Source organism: Aspergillus uvarum (assembly GCF_003184745.1).
Source record: "Aspergillus uvarum CBS 121591 unplaced genomic scaffold BO82scaffold_3, whole genome shotgun sequence".
Classification (NCBI taxonomy): Eukaryota; Fungi; Ascomycota; class Eurotiomycetes; order Eurotiales; family Aspergillaceae; genus Aspergillus; species Aspergillus uvarum.
The window spans coordinates 634,524-653,619 of NW_020291300.1; the positions used below are offsets into that span (position 1 = coordinate 634,524).

Here is a 19,096-nt window from a genome sequence, read left to right on the forward strand (position 1 = left end):
CAACCTCTTTGACTTATCCTAGACATGACGCATGGCGCTTCTCGTCTTTATTCGAGGACCACAACAGCAGCGATCTTCACATGAAGGACCCGAAAGCCGTTTAGTCACGGTCGATGCCCGAAAGCTCGATTCTCGGCTTCCCGAGCCTGCCGTCCGACGTCCAGACAACTCCGAGTAGATCCACCAAGTCCAGTACTAATGCAGCAGCCAGTCTCGTGGCCAAAAGGAAAACAATTGTCTACCCTTGAGAAAAACACAGAAAAGAAAAACTCGGATACGCAGCGGATTGGTTGATGTAATGTGGTGTGGGAGAACAGGGTCTCATCAAACAAAGCACTCGTGCTTGCCGAATCATCCTGTACTGACTTCTTGCGACGGTGTCGATCGTGACTCGGGAATTACTTGCTCTCTACTCCCCTGTGCAGGTTGAACGGCTAGAACTATCAGTTAATTCACAGTTAGTTCACAGTTCCTTAGCACACAGGTCAGGTATGGACATTGTTTGCCAGGGTCCTCATGATGACATTGTTCAGAACCAAAAGCACAGGGTCAGTATACTTAGCGGCGGGGCCTTCCATCCCGGTCATACCCTGTAGTACTCTGTAGTACTATAGATCAATATCCAATGACTACTCCGTACGCCATGAACGGAATGAGGGAGGGGTAGGGAGGCTTAGACCAAATTGATTGATTGAACTGCATTTGCCCCTCTCTTCAACCGAATGCCCTGCAGCTGCAGCCAAGACTCGGCGTGGTAGGGGTGTCAGAAGAAGCGCATTCACCACTTGTAGGTAGTTGGCCGAATAGGAGAGTGGAAGATAATGTACTGACTAGGTACGGAGTAAGTACTCCGTACCATCAATCAATTCCCGAGCCAGCAGGGATGTGACATGGGTCCATGGGATGCAAACTGCACACTATATCAATTTGGTTGATCGGTAGCCGTAGCCGCAGATAACGACATACACCTCCAGCGATGGTCAATGAAATATCGAGTCCAACTTGAAGGGGATAAGAACGGGTGATGACTTTTGACATAGTGACGAATAGTGACAAGGGTCCTCTTAGAGAACACCAGTGGCCATGTGGGATCACTTTTGGTCTTATAAAGAATAATACTTACCTATGTTGTGGTGTTGAGAAACGGACCGACTAGGGTGAATAGGGTAGAATAGTGAGCTGCATTGGAGCCATTCATAGTAGGTTAACTAGCGGCACACCCCTTGAGTGTGTGATAACTAAATATGGCCTATCCATGACGGAATCTCTTTTCCAGCTTGATTGTGTTTGAATCAAGTGGGCCACTGACAGTTCCAAGCCACTTCCAATTCACGCGACTTGCAGAACGCGGGCTTGGGACTGAGACACTATTGTCTTGTCATACTCGTGAAGATAGAGGTCGATTGTTGCCAAGGATTGTTGTGATGTGGTTTGCGATAAGACCACTGTGGCTAATTGTCATGCGATGCGGTCCCGTCAATGAGAATGAGTAGTTAGTAGTTAGTAGCATGACGGTGAGCAAGTGCAGGCCCTTTTTACGTGGTATGTATAGTAAGTGTAGTTTGATGGGTGTTTATATCTTTTTCTACTTCATACCCTCCATAGATGTACTTGAAGCTTATCCACAACATATATTGCTATATATATGCTACAACACCGGTGAGATTGAGGCTTCTACTGGTCAATCCAGGAGTATACATATCTGTGGGATACTTGCAATATGTAGTAGTACTGGATGGACTCGAAAAGTCAGGCTCAATCACGGCAAGCCAACCGGGGCTTGGCGCGGGCGGTGTCGATCTGCGCCGCCACCGAACCATCCCTCGAAAGCTCCACTTCTCAAAGTTAACCTCGTTAATCTCTTGAACTAGTCATCTCAGAACCCAATTAGTCCCGAGGATCACACCGTCTATCAATCCTCCCTCCCTCAGTTTATCCCTGATTTCTGCTTTGTTTCTCCCCCTGTTCTGGCCCCCGAGTCTTGTTCGCCAAGATTGACATGGCGGATGATCGGAGGTTCTGGAGAACGAGTACAGTACAGTAGTGCGATTCTCCGACTTTCTTCCGTCACTACCGTCACATCCCATCCATCTTCTCTTATCGCTTGGCCTTCTTTATTCTCTTCTGAAATGAACTGATCCTTGACACATAGGTCACAGGTATCTTACTACAGTTAGTCCAGGTTATTTTACATTCTTAGTTTCTGAACAATGTGATACCGATCTCAGGCCAACAGAAACATGTTTATGTATCTCACCTAATGACGGCCGAGACGAGTTTCCTCCTTGGGAAAACCCCAAGAGCATCAACAGCATCATCGTGCTCCGCAATTGACCGAATGGAGCAATACACTATTTGTGATCTGTCTCTGCCCTGCTCTGTTGTCCGGTGCCCCTCCGCGCCCGCCCGCCCCCCCAAATAGATGATTGCGATTGCGCACATTCAGTGATTTACCGATGCTCGAGAGTCCTCGTCATCACGGGCTATTATTGCATACGCCGCAGTTGGCCCTGTCCATCCGCACTATGCTGTAGATCTTTGTCTTCAATATGGCCTTGCTGTTGAAGACCAGAGAATTGCTTTTATTATCTTTCTACACCCTCCCCCTTTTTCCGGGTCACATAATTAAGCTTAAGGGAGAGGCTAGGCATTAGGCTCCATCCAGGCCGTGATTGCCGCTGAAAATCCACCAGAGCAGAATCCAAACTCCGCGGCGGGCGAAGCTGCATGGAAATCAGATCTTCTAGTCTAACACCTTAGCATGCGGGACCGGCCATCATGTCAAGGCCAAGGCAACACCTCGGAGGCAGTGGGCACCGGTTTTCGGGCTAACCGGACTCTAGCCCTCCCTCCACCCTGAGTGCGAATGGTGCCGATGTAGATCCCCGAGATCCATGCAAATCCTGAGAATGAGGATCTTGCCTATCAATGACCATATCGGTCTCTGCTGTAAATCTTCGTCCATGCCCAAGCCTTCTGGCACTGAAGGGACAAGAATAACAACAGAGCCGAACACATTTGAATATGATCAGATTGTTTGTACTGTACCAACGAATTGCCAGTCGGATCTGCTATTGACAGGCAAAGCCGATGAAAAGCTCAAAGGCATCTCAGATGACAACCACGCCTTGAGGATATTCCGGTCATGAACATGCACGTGAAAGACTCCGGCTCCGTTGGTCAACAGTTTCGCCGGTTATGATCGTCCGTTGCCACAATGACCCGCTGGCCCTGATGCCGCCGTCTCTCAATAGACCGTCCAGATTCCTGAACACTTGCTCCGCTCTTTCTAGATTCTGCGATACATGACAGATGCGCCGGATCCCTGAAACACACCAATCCTATGCTGCAGGTGGATTGCATTCGTCAGCTCCCAGCTTCGAGCGCTAGTCGACGGTCTCGGCAGCCCTCAATGGATTGCAGAGCTCATACTCCTGACCACTCGTCGTCACAACAGCCCCATCTTGTCTCTCCCAGACCCTTGTTGTTCCCACTTCATATCTCCCACTTCCAGCGGCTGCCCAATGGCTTGGATCTGCCCCAATGTGACCTAGCCTCCTGGGTGCCAAGTGAGACTGGTCGGAGACGAAGGTCCCTCCAACTCGGGCCCTCGTGCATGCGATAAGGCTTCTATGTGTTACCCACTTGACTCCCATCTAGGAAGGTCCTCGGATTGACCTCATCCATCAAACATGCTCCGCAGTGGAGATTCCTAGTCCTTTCTTTTGTCGGAGTCCGAGCGCGTTTTGTCCGTGGCATCAACGACATGGAAAACTCCGGGACATATAGTGCACTGGCCTCGCACATTGTCCGTCTGCAGAAACACTCTTCTTGTCTATCCTCTTTGAATTGGGTACTATTGTTTAGCAAGTTGCTTCAGGGCTGGACCTGCAATCAAGCCATAAACATGTCCGTGTCGAGAGAAGATACCACAAAGGTCCCAGAGCCACAACTTTCCTTGGTGGCTTCCTCAACGGATCAAGATTCGGAAAAGGGCTCGATCTCGCGAGACCCATCCACATTCGAGGGACAATCATCTGAGCCTCCACCACATCATATTTTCACTCGGTCTCGCAAATTGCAGATGGTATGCATTGTCTCCATGGCCGCCATATTTTCGCCGTTGTCCTCCAATATCTACTTCCCTGCTTTGGACGATGTATCGAAGGTGTGTATACAGAGCATAATCCATGCAGTGCTCAGACCTTCGAAGATCCAGACATGTTTACTGAATGTGGAACAGTCACTCAATGTCAGCATGACGCTGACGACTCTCACTATCACAATATACATGATTGTCCAAGGCCTCGCGCCGACCTTTTGGGGTTCGCTTTCAGATGCTCTAGGAAGACGCCCTGTCTTCATCGGCACCTTTGTTGTCTACTTAGTAGCAAACATCGCACTAGCCGAGTCCAAGAACTATGGCGAGCTCATGGCATTTCGCGCTCTTCAGGCTGCTGGTAGTGCGGCTACCATTTCCATTGGTAAGGTTGACATTCGGGCTTCACTGCTGCAGCACTCCTAACATTTATCCAGGGGCTGGAGTTATTGGCGACATCACCACTTCCGCAGAACGGGGTAGCTTAGTGGGTATCTTCGGCGGGGGTAAGTAGAATTGATTGCAGATTCAGAAGGATTCCGGTGGCATGTACGCTGACAAGAATGCTAGTCCGCATGCTTGGACAGGGCATTGGCCCAGTCTTTGGTGGTCTGTTGACCCAGTACCTGGGGTATAGGTCTATCTTCTGGTTCCTGACCATTCTTGGAGGCGTGAGTCTAGTGTCAATCCTGGTTCTCCTCCCAGAAACGCTCCGCCCCATTGCTGGCAATGGCACTGTGAAACTTCATGGCCTCCACAGGCCTCTTCTATACCACTTCACGAGCCAGCCCGGTGTCATCGAGGGTGCAGAACCGGGGTCCACAAAGGCGAAGGTGACTTGGCGGACTGTGTGTGCACCACTGAAGTTCCTGGCCGAAAAGGATGTCTTTATCACACTATTCTTTGGGAGTATAGTGTATACTGTATGGAGCATGGTGACATCGAGCACCACGGATCTCTTCAGCGAGGTCTATGGCCTATCGTCTCTTGAAGTAGGCTTGACATTTTTGGGCAACGGTACGTCGAGCTCTCAGCAGACACTACCAGAAATTTCAGATTGCTAACGTCAACAAAACAGGATTTGGATGTATGTCAGGATCTTACCTGGTGGGGTATCTTATGGATTACAACCACCGCGTGACGGAGAGCGAATATTGCGACAAACATGGATATCCGGCGGGCACTCGAATCAATCTCAAATCACACTCGGACTTTCCCATTGAGGTTGCTCGGATGCGAAACACTTGGTGGATAACTGCCATCTTCATCGTGACTACAGCGGTCTATGGCGTGTCTCTCCGCACCCATGTTGCCGTTCCCATTATCTTGCAATACTTCATCGCCTTCTGTGCGACGGGAATCTTCACCATCAACAGCGCGTTGGTCATCGATCTGTATCCCGGAGCAAGCGCCAGCGCAACGGCGGTGAACAACCTGATGCGATGTTTGATAGGAGCTGCAGGTGTGGCGGCTGTACAGCCCATTCTGGAAGCGTTGGGGGCAGACTACACATTTGTCTTACTTGCGGGTATCACATTGGTGATGGTTCCATTGTTGTGGATTGAAGACCGCTGGGGCCCTGGTTGGCGCCACGCCCGGGAGCGGAGGCTCAAAGCACAAATACAATAGACTGTTTTGAGTCTACCGGGCTTCTCTCCATGGGCAATGATATTCGGATGTGCGGGCGCTCAATGGAGTTTGGAGCTGCTTACAGGTTTTTGTGTTGATTCTTATACCACATTGGGGCACATGATGATGGCTCCTGAGTTGTTTTTGGCACGGCGTTGATTATAAATGCTTAAGAGTCTTGAATGGTGCAGATGGTTATATAAGTTATACGATTCGATTCTCTTTTCTTTTTCTGTACTCTTTTTCATTCAATGATATGCATCAATGATATGCATCAATGCTGGCCGATTAAGGTTCATGTAGTCTATAGGCTGAGTGAGTATGAACTATTGACGATAATTTTCAAACATGAAATGAGGTCATAAGCTTGTTGTGTAGTGGCAGGTGAGGTTGGGGCCGAGAACTAATTGGCTTAGTCAGTGAGCTGACGAACCATGGGTCGACGGAAGAGTTGCATCTCTTCAACAACAATATATCATCACACATATGTGCAACGTACATACTGTACTGACTTTAGTGTCGAAGGGAAATACTGGTCAAATCAAACACATTGACTACCCAGAGTGCTGTGAACAGCTCATTTGACCCTAACGCACGCAAGGACTAGCGAAGATTGATTGCATTCTGCAGGGATGTTTTGTTTGGCCGCGAAGAATGCATCTTAGCTAAGCCGCATGGGAGCACGTGACGGGGACCCAAACAACCGCTGCGTTCGTTGCTTGAGAGACGGATTTCTCTGTTTATTCCTCCATCGACCTTCGCCCACTTCGACCCTGCAAACGCGGCCGCTATGAGCCTTCCATAGCCAGTCTGCTGCAGCTCTACGACAAGCCTGTGAATGCCGTGACGACGACAAGATATACAACCTGCTACCTCTTTCTTCTAGCGTTCGTGCCTGCTCTGCGTCTGCTGCGGTGGGGATTCGTGCGGATCGAGGGTGGTTCCGTGAAGGATCAAAACAGACGCCATTGCCCGTGGTTACCACACCAAACCACACCCGTCTCTCACCCAGCAACGTGTGCTGTGTGTAGCAGTACCCGAAAATCTTCCCCTCCCAGTCAATAAAGAGGAATTAAGCAGAATATGCCTCCTGATATGGGTAAGAGACACTGCTTTTCTTCCTGCATGCGACCTGTCTCGGTGGTTCATCGGGCTTTGACCGTTCCGTACCGTCTGTCCCTTGGGGTTTTGGGTTGCTTCCTGCCCTGCTGCTGCTTCATAAGTTTATAAGTTTGGCCGGCTAATCGTGCAGGCACAGTGGGCCGAGCGGCCTCGCAGGCGTCGAGTGTTGCTTCTCAGACAACCCAATTAGTAGCACCACTCAGCCGCCCCGGTACCGCTGATCTCATGCGATCACGATCGGAAACTGTAGTATCAAGGAACAGCCGTCGTCCACGGTCGCGAGGCTCAACGGCTAGCATTCATTCCACCACGACTCAACAGACCCAGGATCAACAGATCACAGACGGATTCCCCCAGTTCTTGCCCACGCAGCCCACCGGTCATAGTGTCTTCGCCAGTAACCCGGAAGAAATCATCATGCGATTCGGACAGCAGCTGTCGCACCAGGTAAACGGCGCATCTCTTGACCCGACGCTGCAAGAGGCCCATCATCCCGTTATGCCGCGTGCTGAGGAGTTCCCGGCCCATGCAATGCACAGTCACCATCTATCCCATCACTCACTGTCGGCCGGTATACCGGCTCACGGCCTCTCTATGCCGATGCCACAGTTTGCGGCTATGTATGATAGTGGGATCGAGAACCATGTGCCGGAGCACGTTCTGGAGGACAATGAAAATTCCGAGGCAGGCGCAAAGAAGAAGAAAGGGTCCAGCTCATCCCTCGCCAACGATAACGAGCTCCGGAAACTACTACGCCAATATGAGGGGTTCACCCTGAAGCAGATGGCAGCTGAGGTCCTGAAGCATGAAGGTGCTGGCGGCAAGGCTGAAAAGGTGAAGCAGGTCTTTGCTATGATCTGGTAAGCAGCGGTTTGATCTTGGACTCTGTCAGCCATGCTCACCTGGCTATAGGTTGAAGGAGAACTGCAGAAAAAGTAGCGGCTCGGTCAGACGTGATCGCGTCTATTGCTGTTACGCCGAGAAATGTGGCACGGAACGTGTCTCGGTGTTGAACCCGGCGTCATTTGGGAAATTGGTTCGAATCATCTTTCCCAATGTTCAGACGAGACGGTTGGGAGTTCGTGGCGAATCAAAGTACCACTACGTGGATTTGACCGTGATTGAGGAGAAACAGCAGAAGCCCCCACCACTAAACCCCCAGTTACCGATAAGTGGAAATGGTTCCACTGGTGTTACGGATACCAAGGTCGAAGACATCATGCAGAAAAGGTATGATACTGTCTTATGCTATTTGACTGACGCAAAATATTGATGAAGCCTGTAGCATCAGCGTCGCAGCCCAACCACCTGCTGATACCGCCGAATTCCCTTCCCCCACAACATCATTCACGCCCAGATTCTCGACCAACACCTCGAATCCGGGTTGTGGTTGTCCAGTCTCATCTTACTCTTATGGTGATTCCGCCATCACCCTGGATAATATGGCAAGCCAAGCCGGCAAAATCATCCATCAAATGCTCGACCTACCTTCATGCGACACGCCTTCCATCGATAATGAAGACCTTCACCTTCCTGATATACAGCAATACCTCCCAGCAAACACGGACCCAAAAATCGCTGCTGCCCTTGCAGCACTTTATCGCTCACATTGTATTTCTGTCATTGACAGTTTCCGATACTGCAAGGAAAAGAACATGCTCCGATATTTCTCGGCCTTCCATGGCACTCTGACAGTTCCTGTGCAGAAGCTCTTGACGCATCCTAACCTTGCACCATGGATCAAGGAATGCGATTGGATCATGTATCAGAAAATGATTGCATTCGTCGCACCGCTCACCACTCAGGTTGTGCCGAAATTGGTTCTGGATGCTTTTTGCTCCATTTCGCAACGGCTGACCGCCCACATTGCGGACACATTCAAGACTCAACCCACACATGTTTCTCTGGCCAGACTGCTCCCAGCGCATATCTTTTGTAATTTACTTAAGCATATGCTTGATGTCAACCAGTCTGCCAACGCGGCTGCCGCATGGCTGTGTCATCCCGATAACAGAAATCAGATGTGGTTCGATTTCAAGACCTTGGTTGACCCCAAAGAAATGATTATGAAAGCCAATATTCCCAGCTGTGCTGAGCGTGCAACTGAACAGATATTGAAGCACGACATTCGATCTCTTCTCACCCCAGTTACAGACATCAACCCATCCACCACTCTCCCCTTCTTCGCCAGGCCTGATACCGAAGAAGACACCAAAGTACACAAATTCCCCGTTGACGAGGCGACCGGCGATGACTACAACTTCCCGGACAAGTGGATTTCTTTCATTCTAAATCTTCCGAGAGCTTTCCCGCATCACCGCACTCAGTGCATAATTGAGAAAGTCGATGCTCTGTGGGATTGCATCCTGCGGCGACTTACCCTGGGAGGCGCTCAAAGTTTCAGCGCTTGGTGGATGACCAAGGTCTTCTTTCATGAAATGATGTTATGGCAAGCTGAAAAGGGAGGGTTTATGCGTTACAAGCCAAGTACTCTGCAACACGCTGGTATGGCTGCGAGCCAGCAAGGGCAGAGTGGATTTCTCATGAAGCCCTCAAACTTACCGGGTCACGAGAGAAGTGACTCGATGATGACAACAGGTTCTCAGCTCGGAGGCGAGGCAAGAGTACGACCGGCTCCCAGCTCCACATCAGCAGAGAGCGTGAGTCAAACTCAGGATTCTCTGCGGCCCCAAGTGGATGCAGAGTCAAACCCTAATGATACCGAAACCGAGAAGCCTACCAATATTCCCGAGAGCATTGCTGGCTTCCATGCTCCGAATAATGACGATAGCGCCATTGATCTTGACGACGACTCGATGTTGATGACCGTGGGTAAATATGGTGATATGATGGCTTCCGACCCAGCGGATGCTGAGGGAGACGTCGTTGTCATATGAATTACCTATACATATTCCTTCGAATTTCTGTTCTTGGATCCAAAATACGAGTTTTCTTTGTTTAAGGGTGGAGTTGGATTCTCTTTTTATATTTCAGGAGTACCATTTTGGTTTAATTATCTGTTTGATGTCTCATCGCCTGAAGAGATTTCACCTTCGGCGTTCGACGATCTTTGCATGAGAGACGAGAAACGAGAGAATCGATTCGAGATAACGTCGGCCTCGATACGTCGTCCTAGCACCAATCACACTGTTGCCTATGGTATCAGGTTGATTTTACCTCTCTCCACACACACACTCCTACCCCAAAGCGTGGTTGATCCCGCTTGGCTCCCTCTTCTGATTGTCCTCTTTTCATCCCTGACTTCTCTCTCCCGATCTCGATAATGCGCACGACCGAGCTACGACTCACCCATCTCTTCCTGTACATACATACGCATACTACTTTCCGATCTGCTGACGAGAGCTAATGTGATCTCTCACAAAACTCGTTGGCTTTGTTTCATGTTGAGGTTGTTGGAAGGTCCTATGTGTTGCTTCACTGGCGCTAGATGGCTCATTTGCTCATTTTTGTCCGAGTTTTACGCATTGGGGACTACCAATCTATCTGTTTGTGTACTCTTGATGTTTAGCCTGTGGGCGGAGGGGCGACTTGTTCACTGAACCATCTGCAGTCGTTGCCTTACTACACATACCATACTTTAATACTTACGAATTTTTTCAAACCGAACAGAATTGCGCTCCTGTAACCCGGCACTTCTCTACGCCTCGCAAGCGGCGGCTCCTTCCAGGTATTCCTTTCCAGCTTTGCTTGTTTGACTCGAGTAGTAGTTAATGTGCATGCACATGGAGAGGTGACTTACTAGGTAGCGTCCACTTCTCGATTAGCCAACCCTCGACCTCGTAAGCCTACTGGAGCCGGAGCCCAATAGTGGCGAACACATGTTGATAGCAAGGCTACGTCACGGAGCAGACCCTTTTGTTTCTCTTTAAAGAAAAAAAAAAAGGAAGACCATTCTGTTTCATTTGTGATCCCACATTAATACAACGCCGGATTTCAGGCACGGGTAACCAGAATACTCGGAACATCGTCTCACCACCTCAGAGGTGTGAAACATACGGATGCATGAAGAACATTTCTATCTAAGTTGGGTATTGTTTTCGATCAGAGGTATGAGTATGGGTATGAGTAGTATGGGTACGAAGGAAGACAAGGGACCAACAAGTCCTGGCTGTGCGTAATGGAATGAAAGGCCAGTTCCTGAGAGTGCCCGAAGGTGGCTTGCGGTGCACATTTGCACAACCGGCAAGCATGAAGCGAACACACAGATCCGTGTGGTGGTGAGAGTTGCACGAAAGAGGTATTATGGGCTCATCTGAGACCTGCGGCTGGGAAGAACCTCGGGCCACCATAGCCGTAAGCAACGATGCTCTGAATGTCTATGTTCTTTCCGCTATGGGGGTTCCACAGCTTGACAAGGATGTATCTTCCTGAGCTGTATGATGGCAACAAGTTAGACACGTAGGGTCTTCTCGAGCGGCAAGACATAGAACTTACGGTGGGGGATCAAACTTGATGCTGACCATGCTCTTGTGTCTGGCAATGTGAAACCGTGCATGGGGTTTCATAAGCGAAGAATCCAGGGGCTGCGAGTCTTCGCAGCGCTGGGGGGGAGGTGTATCGGGCGAATGTGGACGGTGCCTTGGGTGTGCTGCTTCATAGCGACGCCGCATGGCTCGAATCTGCCTTGATAAAGCCCGGCGGCGGCGAGGAAATGTACCCATTTCAGCGAGTTCAGCTTCGCTTAGACTGTCACTGGTGTCCGAACAGATGGCGGCGTCGTCGAACCGATCATACTCCAGACGCTCTATCTCGGTGAGGTAAGGAGTCTCGTCATCATCGTCATTCCGTCCGTGGGCATCCGAACGTGCGTCCGATTGTTCATCGTAATTGGTTATGGTGCGAAACTCCGGTATGGGATCAGGTTCGCCTCCCTCGATGGGCCTCGCGGGGTTATTGTTGTCAGTGTCAGGCGCTTCGGCGTTGAGATTGGATTCGGCCATGTTCCCTCGAATATTCGGCAGGCGAGGCCGGTGCGCATTCAGGTATTCCTGAGATGGCTGCATTCCATTGTGCCGATTTCGCCCAGTCCGTCTGTTCGCCTCACATTGAACATGAGATGCGGCTGTACGAGCCAAAAGGTCGTCAGATGTCATTGAGACAAAAACCATGCCTTCCTGAATCCTACTAACAGAGTCAGCAGCGACATTGACATTTTGAAGCCGCTATCACTTACGGAGCATCATAACCGATTCTCGGCGCCTTGATGACGATCTTCTGCAAACAAAAAGGGATTCCAGCTTGGTGTTTCAAAATCAAGTTGCATCGGTCTGATTTTGTGCAGTACACGGTGGAGTCATTGCGAAGGATGTTCTCGGGCCAGGAGCTTTCTCCGTCCGGTTCGTATGTGCCTCCGTCACAGCTGGCTAACTCCATTCTGAGTGGTCCTGGCACCACCTGGCCATATTGACCGTAACGAAAGTTCTGCAGACCTTCTCTATGATCATCCGTCTCCAACTTGCGACGCTTTGTCCTCCAGTGATCCATTGGGGATTCACTGTCCAATTGCTGCGGCATGACTGTTGGTGACTCGAGACGGGGAACAGGCTCATCCAGCAGAGACGTTTGATTTGCGCCTCTGCTTCTTCTCACGCGACCAATCCGATCCTCCGCTCTGAGAGGACGGAACCTCGGAGTCCTACTGCCAGGTCGGTTCAGGTCAGAAGCACTTGCCGCCGAATTCACCACTGTCACATTCAACGCGTGCGGTCTCTGACCACCAGGACGCACAAGGCCTGCCGTGCTGCTGTTGGCTTGATGTTGATTCCAGATCTGGCGTTCCGCTCGAACTTGTTGAAACTGCCGGTCCAGAGCTGCCCTGGCCTCTTCGGCGATAAACGAGGACCTGCCCCGGTATTCCTCCAACTCCTGGTTTAAAGTTTCAAGCGCACGAGCCGAAATGTCACGGTTACGCTCGGAATTGAGCAGTTCCTGTAGATGTTGTAGACGATTTAAAACAGGGCGTTGCTGTCGGTCGTTGTTGGTACGAGACCCTCGAGAAGGACGGCGGGAGGCGGGAGGATAATCGTAGTTCCCGGACTTGATTTGCAGGACGTCAGAAAGTCAGCATTGCCGATGATACGCGGTATAATGCATTCTCCGCAAATGGCTGTGCGCTACGTACCATCACTTGATGTTAAGAATTAAACCATCCACCGTGGTGATTTGGGGGGAGGGCGTACAGCGGGCAACTATACGGGAACCCGATAACCACGCAAAGGATAAGGGTGCCACACAAGGACAATGCAGAGATAAAACCGGAAGATGAATCAATGAAGGAGGATATGGGGGGAAAGGGGATGAAAGAGAGGGAGACAGAGACTGTGTATATGTGTGAGTAGGAAAGATGAAGTTGAAAGAGTATGTGAACGAGGAGGCAGAGGAAGAAGAAGAAGAAGGAAAGATGACGGATATTGAGAAGGCGAGTGGAGGTGGAGAAAGACCCAAGTGATGGTCCATAATGACGCCCGCCCGCGGGCATTGCCAACTCCCAGCGATAAGCGACGAACTTATCGACTGCCTATCCGGGGGGGACCTCGCACGTGATGACGATAGATAGAAAGATTGCGGAGGAGATGCTGTACTGTACTCTGTACACATTCAACCTTCACATTCACTTTGACTTCCTTCTAATCCCCAACTCGGTTTTCCTTCCCCTCACCCTCATCCACTCCTCTCTCCTCTCTTCTCCATCTCTTCTATCTACTTGTGTCTAATTCCTTAGAGACTGCCCAACCCTTGCTTCCAAGACTGGCCCTCACCCCACCTTTCCCCCCGACCTGCGCGCATCCTTCGTCCGCCTACCCATCAAAAGTCAGCCACCATCCCTTGATTGCTGCGGAATACTATCTCTTCGGTTTGAAAGCGTGTCACTCAACTCAGGTCCATTCACCGTGCAGGACGGGCTCTCTGTCGCGTGAGCTGGAGATTGCCTCTTTTCCCGCATTGTACGTCATTCAACCATGGACTCGCAGCCAGCCCCGGCGCCAGCCCCGGCGATGAGCGCAGGTGTGTTTGGCTCATAACCTCCAAAGATTGTCAGCAATGAATAGCCTCCTAACAGTAGCCGTGGGACGGGAAAGATGAAATCGCGCTCTATGACCGCCAAATCCGTCTCTGGGGAGTAAAAGCTCAAGAAAAGTGAGCTACCTCGGTAGTACCCTCCGTGGCTTGCCCAGCGTATCCTGACCCTCGGTCTTCTCATAGGCTACGATCGGCGAATATTCTACTTATCACTTTCAAAGCTTTGGCGAACGAGGTCGCCAAAAACCTGGTGCTTGCGGGCATCGGTTCTCTTACCATCATCGACCACGAGAGTGTGACGGAGGAGGATCTCGGCGCGCAATTCTTCGTGAATGAGGACTGTGTAGGCCAGAATGTAAGAGTGAACCCTTATCCTCCGTCGAACTCTCATTCAGATGCTGACGCGGTTTTCCAGCGAGCACAAGCTGCAGCACCGGCCATCCGTGCCATGAACCCTCGGGTCCAGCTCCACATTGACACGGAAGATGTTCACCTCAAGCAACCGGAGTACTTTGCCCAATTTGACATCACGATCGCCACCGAACTCGACTTCCACACTTACACGACCATCAATGCCGCCTGTCGGATAGCCAATCGGCCCTTCTACGCCGCCGGCCTGCACGGCTTCTACGGCTTCGTCTTCGCCGATCTGATTTCCCACGACTTTGTGATCGAGCGGTCCAAATCCAACGTGGCATCGGTCACCCAAGAGACCCCAACGCGGAGTATTCTCAACATCACCACCAAGAAGGAGAACGAGAAGGTCATCGAGATGGTGACCAAGCGCGAGGTTTACTCCCCGCTGATCCTGGCCAACACCTCCCCCCTTCCCGAGGAGTTCACGCGTCTGCCCCGCAAACGCAAGCAGGTCACCCCACTCCTCACCTGCCTCCGCGCGCTGTGGGAGTACCAGAAACTCTCCGCCGGCGCGCTCCCGACATTCTCCCACCAAGATCTCGAGGTCTTCACCAAGCTCGCGCGAGACGGCCACCAGGAACTTAAACTGGACATCTCCACCCTCGACGCGGAATTCCTGCGCACCTTCTTGCAGAACCTGAACAGCGAGCTGAGTCCCGTGGCCGCCTTCGTCGGTGGCAGTCTGGCGCAGGATGTGATCAATGTGCTCAGTGCCCGCGAGCAGCCCCTCCAGAACATGCTGCTGTTCGACGGGGAACGGCTGACCGCCCCCATCTATCCCCTGCATCCCATCTTCCCGCCCGAGGTCGACAATCTGCTTCCGGCTGTGATTCCAGTTATAAACCCAATCCCCTTGAACGGGGCACCCGCTCTGGCACCTTGATGAGCCCCGGCCAGCCCCCACAAGCATCCTGTAGAGGATAAAAGAATGCTGAGGCGCAGAAACAGGGAAAGGAATCCACCTTCTGGAGTTTGGTGCCGGAAATGAAAAGGGTCAATTGGGAGTTCTTGTTCCTTGCTTTGGGGCAGTGCGGATCTTTGCATATCTACGCTTGCGCTGTAATGCTCCACGCCTAGCGATTTACCACCAGAGGTAACGACGTGTATGATAGATTTGACAATACTACAGTCGAACACTTTTAAAGCACTACCCATGGCTGTCGACTGTGTGGTTGTTGGAGGTGGCGTGTCTCTCTCAACGTCCTGCGCGCCTGAATATTTAAGACTTTTGGTAAAAGCACGACACTCATAGGTTATATCCCTGAGCCAGTCATCGCCACCTATTTATTGCGCTGCAATGCAACCTCGGACCCAACCCTTTCAAAGACCGGGCCGGACAAGTCATTTGAAACCAGTTTTCCAAGGATTCAATGGTATTCCAAGTAAAGTCCAATGCATTTTGGTAGTCGGAAATGAAATATAAACAGTTCAAGCTTGCTGAAATAGAAGACACCCGAAAGAAAATGATATAGATTTAAACGCCTTAGTATCAATGCGTTGACGTCTCCTTGCCAACGAGAGCAGAGCTTTCCTCGTCGTCCACTTTCCGAGGTCCCATTGTGTTTCTACTGTGCTCCCCGTTGTCTTCCTCATCGGAAATTAGCCCCTGCAGCTCGAACTCCTCGGCGTCATGGACGTGCTGGTTCTCAGATGCCGAGCGGGCGTGGCCGTTCAGAAAGCGGCCATTGGGCTGATTAGGCTTGTAGCCAGGCGCACTTTCGCCGGCATCATCTGCAAAGCTGGAGGAGCGGGAGCGGGACGGTGGCTTTGTGGATTCAGGCCATGCGTGAACAGCGTAGATGTGCAGGAGGACATTAACGACTGAGAGGAAGGATGTTAGAGCAAGGCTTCCGGGCATATCAGTGGGATAGTCAGGTACAACGTACAAAGGAAGAGAATGAAAGCGATACTGTACAGGATCAGGACGTATGAAACATGTGTGATCCCAGCGTCACTGAGCAGTTGCATTTGTTCTTCGGTGGCGCCCATGAAGAGGAACCCAGAAGCGTACAACAACTAGCATCGAGTCAGTACGGTAGCTCAGAAATCGAGAGTGACCAGGCGACTTACGAAAGGCGTGAGATACTGAAAGCTATTCGGGTCGGAACCGTCCGGGCTGACGGTGCCCTTGTCTCTGAGCACAAAGGAGATTTCGATAATCCTGGTAAAGCCGGCTGCCATCAAGGTGTAACCGAAGATGGAGTGGATCATAGTACTGATCATCAGATGCTGGGGGTGAGCGGACATGGCATAACCGGTGAGCAAAATAACCAGGGCTGGGATGAGATTGCGCTTGGGGCGGCCATTGCGTTTCCGGCTCAGCCAAATACCCAGCAGCCCGGCACACCACCAAACAATTCCCATCGTGGTATGCTGTAGATCGTTGTGCACCCAGGGACCTCCCCACCGGTGCTCAGTGAAGGTGTTGACGCATCCCCAGGCGGCGATGATCAGCGAGTCGAAGAACTCCTGGCTGCGTCCCGTGCGGCGCAGCCAGTACTGACCAACGAGGAGCAGGATGGTGAGCAGAATTCCATAGGCGATGAAAGCGCTGCCCATGATGAAGTGAGCCAGACACTGTCCCAAGTGGTCATCCCGGCAGAAGCCCATGGCCGTGATCCCTCCAAACAGCATCTGAACCCAGCTTGCGACCGGCATGGCCTTGCCGACGACTCCGTGCGCAACCACCATGACCCGACGAATCCGCCCGTGGATACCCTTGGTGAGGTGTAGCTTGAGATAGACGCCCAGGACGATTTGAACCACCATCATCAACATCAGTGTGTTTGCGAAAGACGCATGGACATTCTTGGCGAATTGGCGACCCTTGTGAGCATGGCCCAGGAAGTATGCGACTACTGCGACAATTGTGCCGACAATCTGGAGAGGGACATGCCAGCGCGACCGTACAATCTAGTTGTCAAGCAGGAAACGTTAAAGGCCCAGGTCCATACACCTCAAGTATAACTCCGCAGCCACTCAAATGAGACTGTCGGAGATAAGTACGGAGAGAATTGTACTTACCCCGAGAACCATACCCAAGGGGAAAATGATGCCAAAGGCAAGTCCCATGAGAATCATATGTAGCCATAGAGTTGAATCCTGAGGGACAATTTGTCAGCTTTGAGACAGAAAGGAGGGGGGTTGTAGCTCCAAAGCAAGATGAAACCTACAATCGGATCTTCGGAGATGGCGGCACCGTCAGGGACATTTTCATGGCCTTCGTGAGCGCACGCTGGGATGGCCAGCAGCAAGGTTACCAGCAACCCGGACAGGTGAGATCGACTCGTTATTGCCATGGTTGCCACTTCCTTTTTCTTTCTGGAGGGAACCCGAAAGAAAAAAAAAAAAAGAGTGTGTAGGGAGGGGACAATAGGGAGAGAAGAGAGATGGAGGATGTACAGAGAGGGAGGAAAGAGAGGGAGGGGACAAAGAGCGGGTGAGTAAGAGAGAGTGTTGGCCGATCGGATGGCGGAGGAGAGGACGTAAGCATCCACAGCCGGCATCTAAAGCGCATTCGGGCAACGCGGATTGGACCACGGGCTCCGCATTTCTATACTTATACTGAGTAACCTATCTTTAACTTGGTAACTTACAGGATTCCAGAATTCCATAAGAACCATCCGTGACTACTTCGTAACTACTTGGAAAAGGAACTAACAAATTACTCATACTCCACACTACCTTATTGCTTCTGTACAGAACTGTGTACATACAGTACAGTACGATACCTGGTCAAGTGGTATGTAGTTCACCTCTTTTTCAAGTTAACCCTTTTATTTCACTTTGTTTCTTCATTGCCACTGATACGAACCCCAGGAGATTCCTAATCTCCAATTTAACAATTAATCTGCTGGACGGGATCATTATCAATCATCATGCCATCTCCGCGAGGCTCCACCGCCGAACCCGCCAACAAACCTACATCTCCAGCCGACCAACAAGCATTCAAAGAGAAGAAGCTGGTACGTTTCACTTAAAAAGGAAGAACATCTCATATCTTGACTCATCTCGCTTCAGTCGATACTACGCCAGTCGATTGCAGATACACAAACCCAGATCGCCGCCTTGGAGGCTCAGATTGCCGAAGCCAAGGCCCACTTGAAGTATGAAAATCCCCCGAGTCCGCTCGCTCATAGAATCAAGGACAAGATAAATGCTTACCGGTCAACTTCACCGTGATGGCCAGGAATGACCCAAAAGTCACGGTGCAACAACATATCCGTCTGTTACACGAATACAACGAAATCAAGGACGTGGGTCAGGGGCTACTGGGCCTGATCGCAGATGCGCGGGGAGTGCGACAAATTGACGTGCAGAAAGAGTATGGAGTGGGTGATCACGATTGAGAATCACCCTTCCCGTGGCATCATAGCAACCACTGAGGGCTTACGGGACATGGGAGCTTGAGTTGTGTCTTCTACTTCATTTCAAATTTTTGTTTCGATATGAGGGAAAATTCTTTAATAAGAGGTACAAAAGGTACAAGACAGGTCATCGACCTGTGCGCACGGCAAGGAGGGGAGGCTGTATTCTAATTCACCTCCAAGATAAACAGGTTTCATGTTCTCCATCGCAAGCCCAAGATACCACCAGCCAACTCCACAACATCGTAAATGCGAGTCACAATATTCGGTGGGGGACACGATCTCATGCATATGCCTCCAAATTCATGTCTCATGAGAAACAAGGGCGTAAAGAAAAAAAAAAAAAAAAAACATAGAAGAGCTGGAGATCTAAGAAGAAGCGGTAAAAAAATAAGGCAGGATATTAAACCAACTGTACAGG

General features: G+C 50.8%; 7 protein-coding genes across 7 annotated transcripts; 4 read left to right on the forward strand and 3 right to left on the reverse strand.

Moving 5' to 3' along the window:
- Nucleotides 1-4,083: 4,083 nt before the first annotated feature.
- On the forward strand, nucleotides 4,084-5,923 carry BO82DRAFT_388705 (putative MFS multidrug transporter; the record flags this gene model as incomplete). Its single annotated transcript, XM_025638400.1, has 5 exons — nucleotides 4,084-4,168; nucleotides 4,244-4,484; nucleotides 4,537-4,605; nucleotides 4,670-5,116; nucleotides 5,178-5,923. Coding segments are annotated over 5 exons (1,393 nt in total), but the record flags the coding sequence as incomplete, so codon positions are not given.
- A 104-nt stretch (nucleotides 5,924-6,027) lies between these two features.
- BO82DRAFT_89788 (uncharacterized protein) lies at nucleotides 6,028-6,275 on the reverse strand. The gene has a single exon (XM_025641635.1). It carries the CDS (start codon nucleotides 6,227-6,229, stop codon nucleotides 6,071-6,073), a length of 159 nt encoding a protein of 52 aa, XP_025496780.1. The 5' UTR covers nucleotides 6,230-6,275; the 3' UTR covers nucleotides 6,028-6,070.
- A 701-nt stretch (nucleotides 6,276-6,976) lies between these two features.
- Nucleotides 6,977-9,836, forward strand: BO82DRAFT_89792 (RFX family transcription factor). Its single transcript, XM_025641636.1, has 3 exons — nucleotides 6,977-7,710; nucleotides 7,763-8,080; nucleotides 8,136-9,836. Exons 1-3 carry the CDS (start codon nucleotides 7,076-7,078, stop codon nucleotides 9,745-9,747), a joined length of 2,565 nt encoding a protein of 854 aa, XP_025496781.1. The 5' UTR covers nucleotides 6,977-7,075; the 3' UTR covers nucleotides 9,748-9,836.
- A 928-nt stretch (nucleotides 9,837-10,764) lies between these two features.
- Nucleotides 10,765-13,278, reverse strand: BO82DRAFT_380205 (uncharacterized protein). The gene is made up of 4 exons (XM_025637742.1): nucleotides 12,993-13,278; nucleotides 12,045-12,907; nucleotides 11,306-11,992; nucleotides 10,765-11,243 (listed from the first exon to the last, which is right to left on the reverse strand). The coding sequence occupies exons 1-4, from the start codon at nucleotides 12,993-12,995 to the stop codon at nucleotides 11,120-11,122; spliced, it is 1,677 nt and encodes a 558-aa protein (XP_025496782.1). The 5' UTR covers nucleotides 12,996-13,278; the 3' UTR covers nucleotides 10,765-11,119.
- Nucleotides 13,279-13,479: 201 nt separating this feature from the next.
- On the forward strand, nucleotides 13,480-15,656 carry BO82DRAFT_380206 (E1 ubiquitin-activating protein AOS1). Its single transcript, XM_025637743.1, has 4 exons — nucleotides 13,480-13,876; nucleotides 13,951-14,008; nucleotides 14,075-14,246; nucleotides 14,307-15,656. The coding sequence occupies exons 1-4, from the start codon at nucleotides 13,831-13,833 to the stop codon at nucleotides 15,189-15,191; spliced, it is 1,161 nt and encodes a 386-aa protein (XP_025496783.1). The 5' UTR covers nucleotides 13,480-13,830; the 3' UTR covers nucleotides 15,192-15,656.
- Nucleotides 15,540-17,697, reverse strand: BO82DRAFT_350291 (Ytp1 family protein). The gene is made up of 5 exons (XM_025634108.1): nucleotides 17,482-17,697; nucleotides 17,333-17,410; nucleotides 16,379-17,221; nucleotides 16,195-16,324; nucleotides 15,540-16,129 (listed from the first exon to the last, which is right to left on the reverse strand). The coding sequence occupies exons 1-5, from the start codon at nucleotides 17,605-17,607 to the stop codon at nucleotides 15,798-15,800; spliced, it is 1,509 nt and encodes a 502-aa protein (XP_025496784.1). The 5' UTR covers nucleotides 17,608-17,697; the 3' UTR covers nucleotides 15,540-15,797.
- A 224-nt stretch (nucleotides 17,698-17,921) lies between these two features.
- BO82DRAFT_428503 (SWI5/SAE3 family protein) lies at nucleotides 17,922-19,015 on the forward strand. The gene is made up of 4 exons (XM_025640447.1): nucleotides 17,922-18,050; nucleotides 18,128-18,273; nucleotides 18,329-18,414; nucleotides 18,498-19,015. Exons 2-4 carry the CDS (start codon nucleotides 18,187-18,189, stop codon nucleotides 18,655-18,657), a joined length of 333 nt encoding a protein of 110 aa, XP_025496785.1. The 5' UTR covers nucleotides 17,922-18,050; nucleotides 18,128-18,186; the 3' UTR covers nucleotides 18,658-19,015.
- Nucleotides 19,016-19,096: the final 81 nt, after the last annotated feature.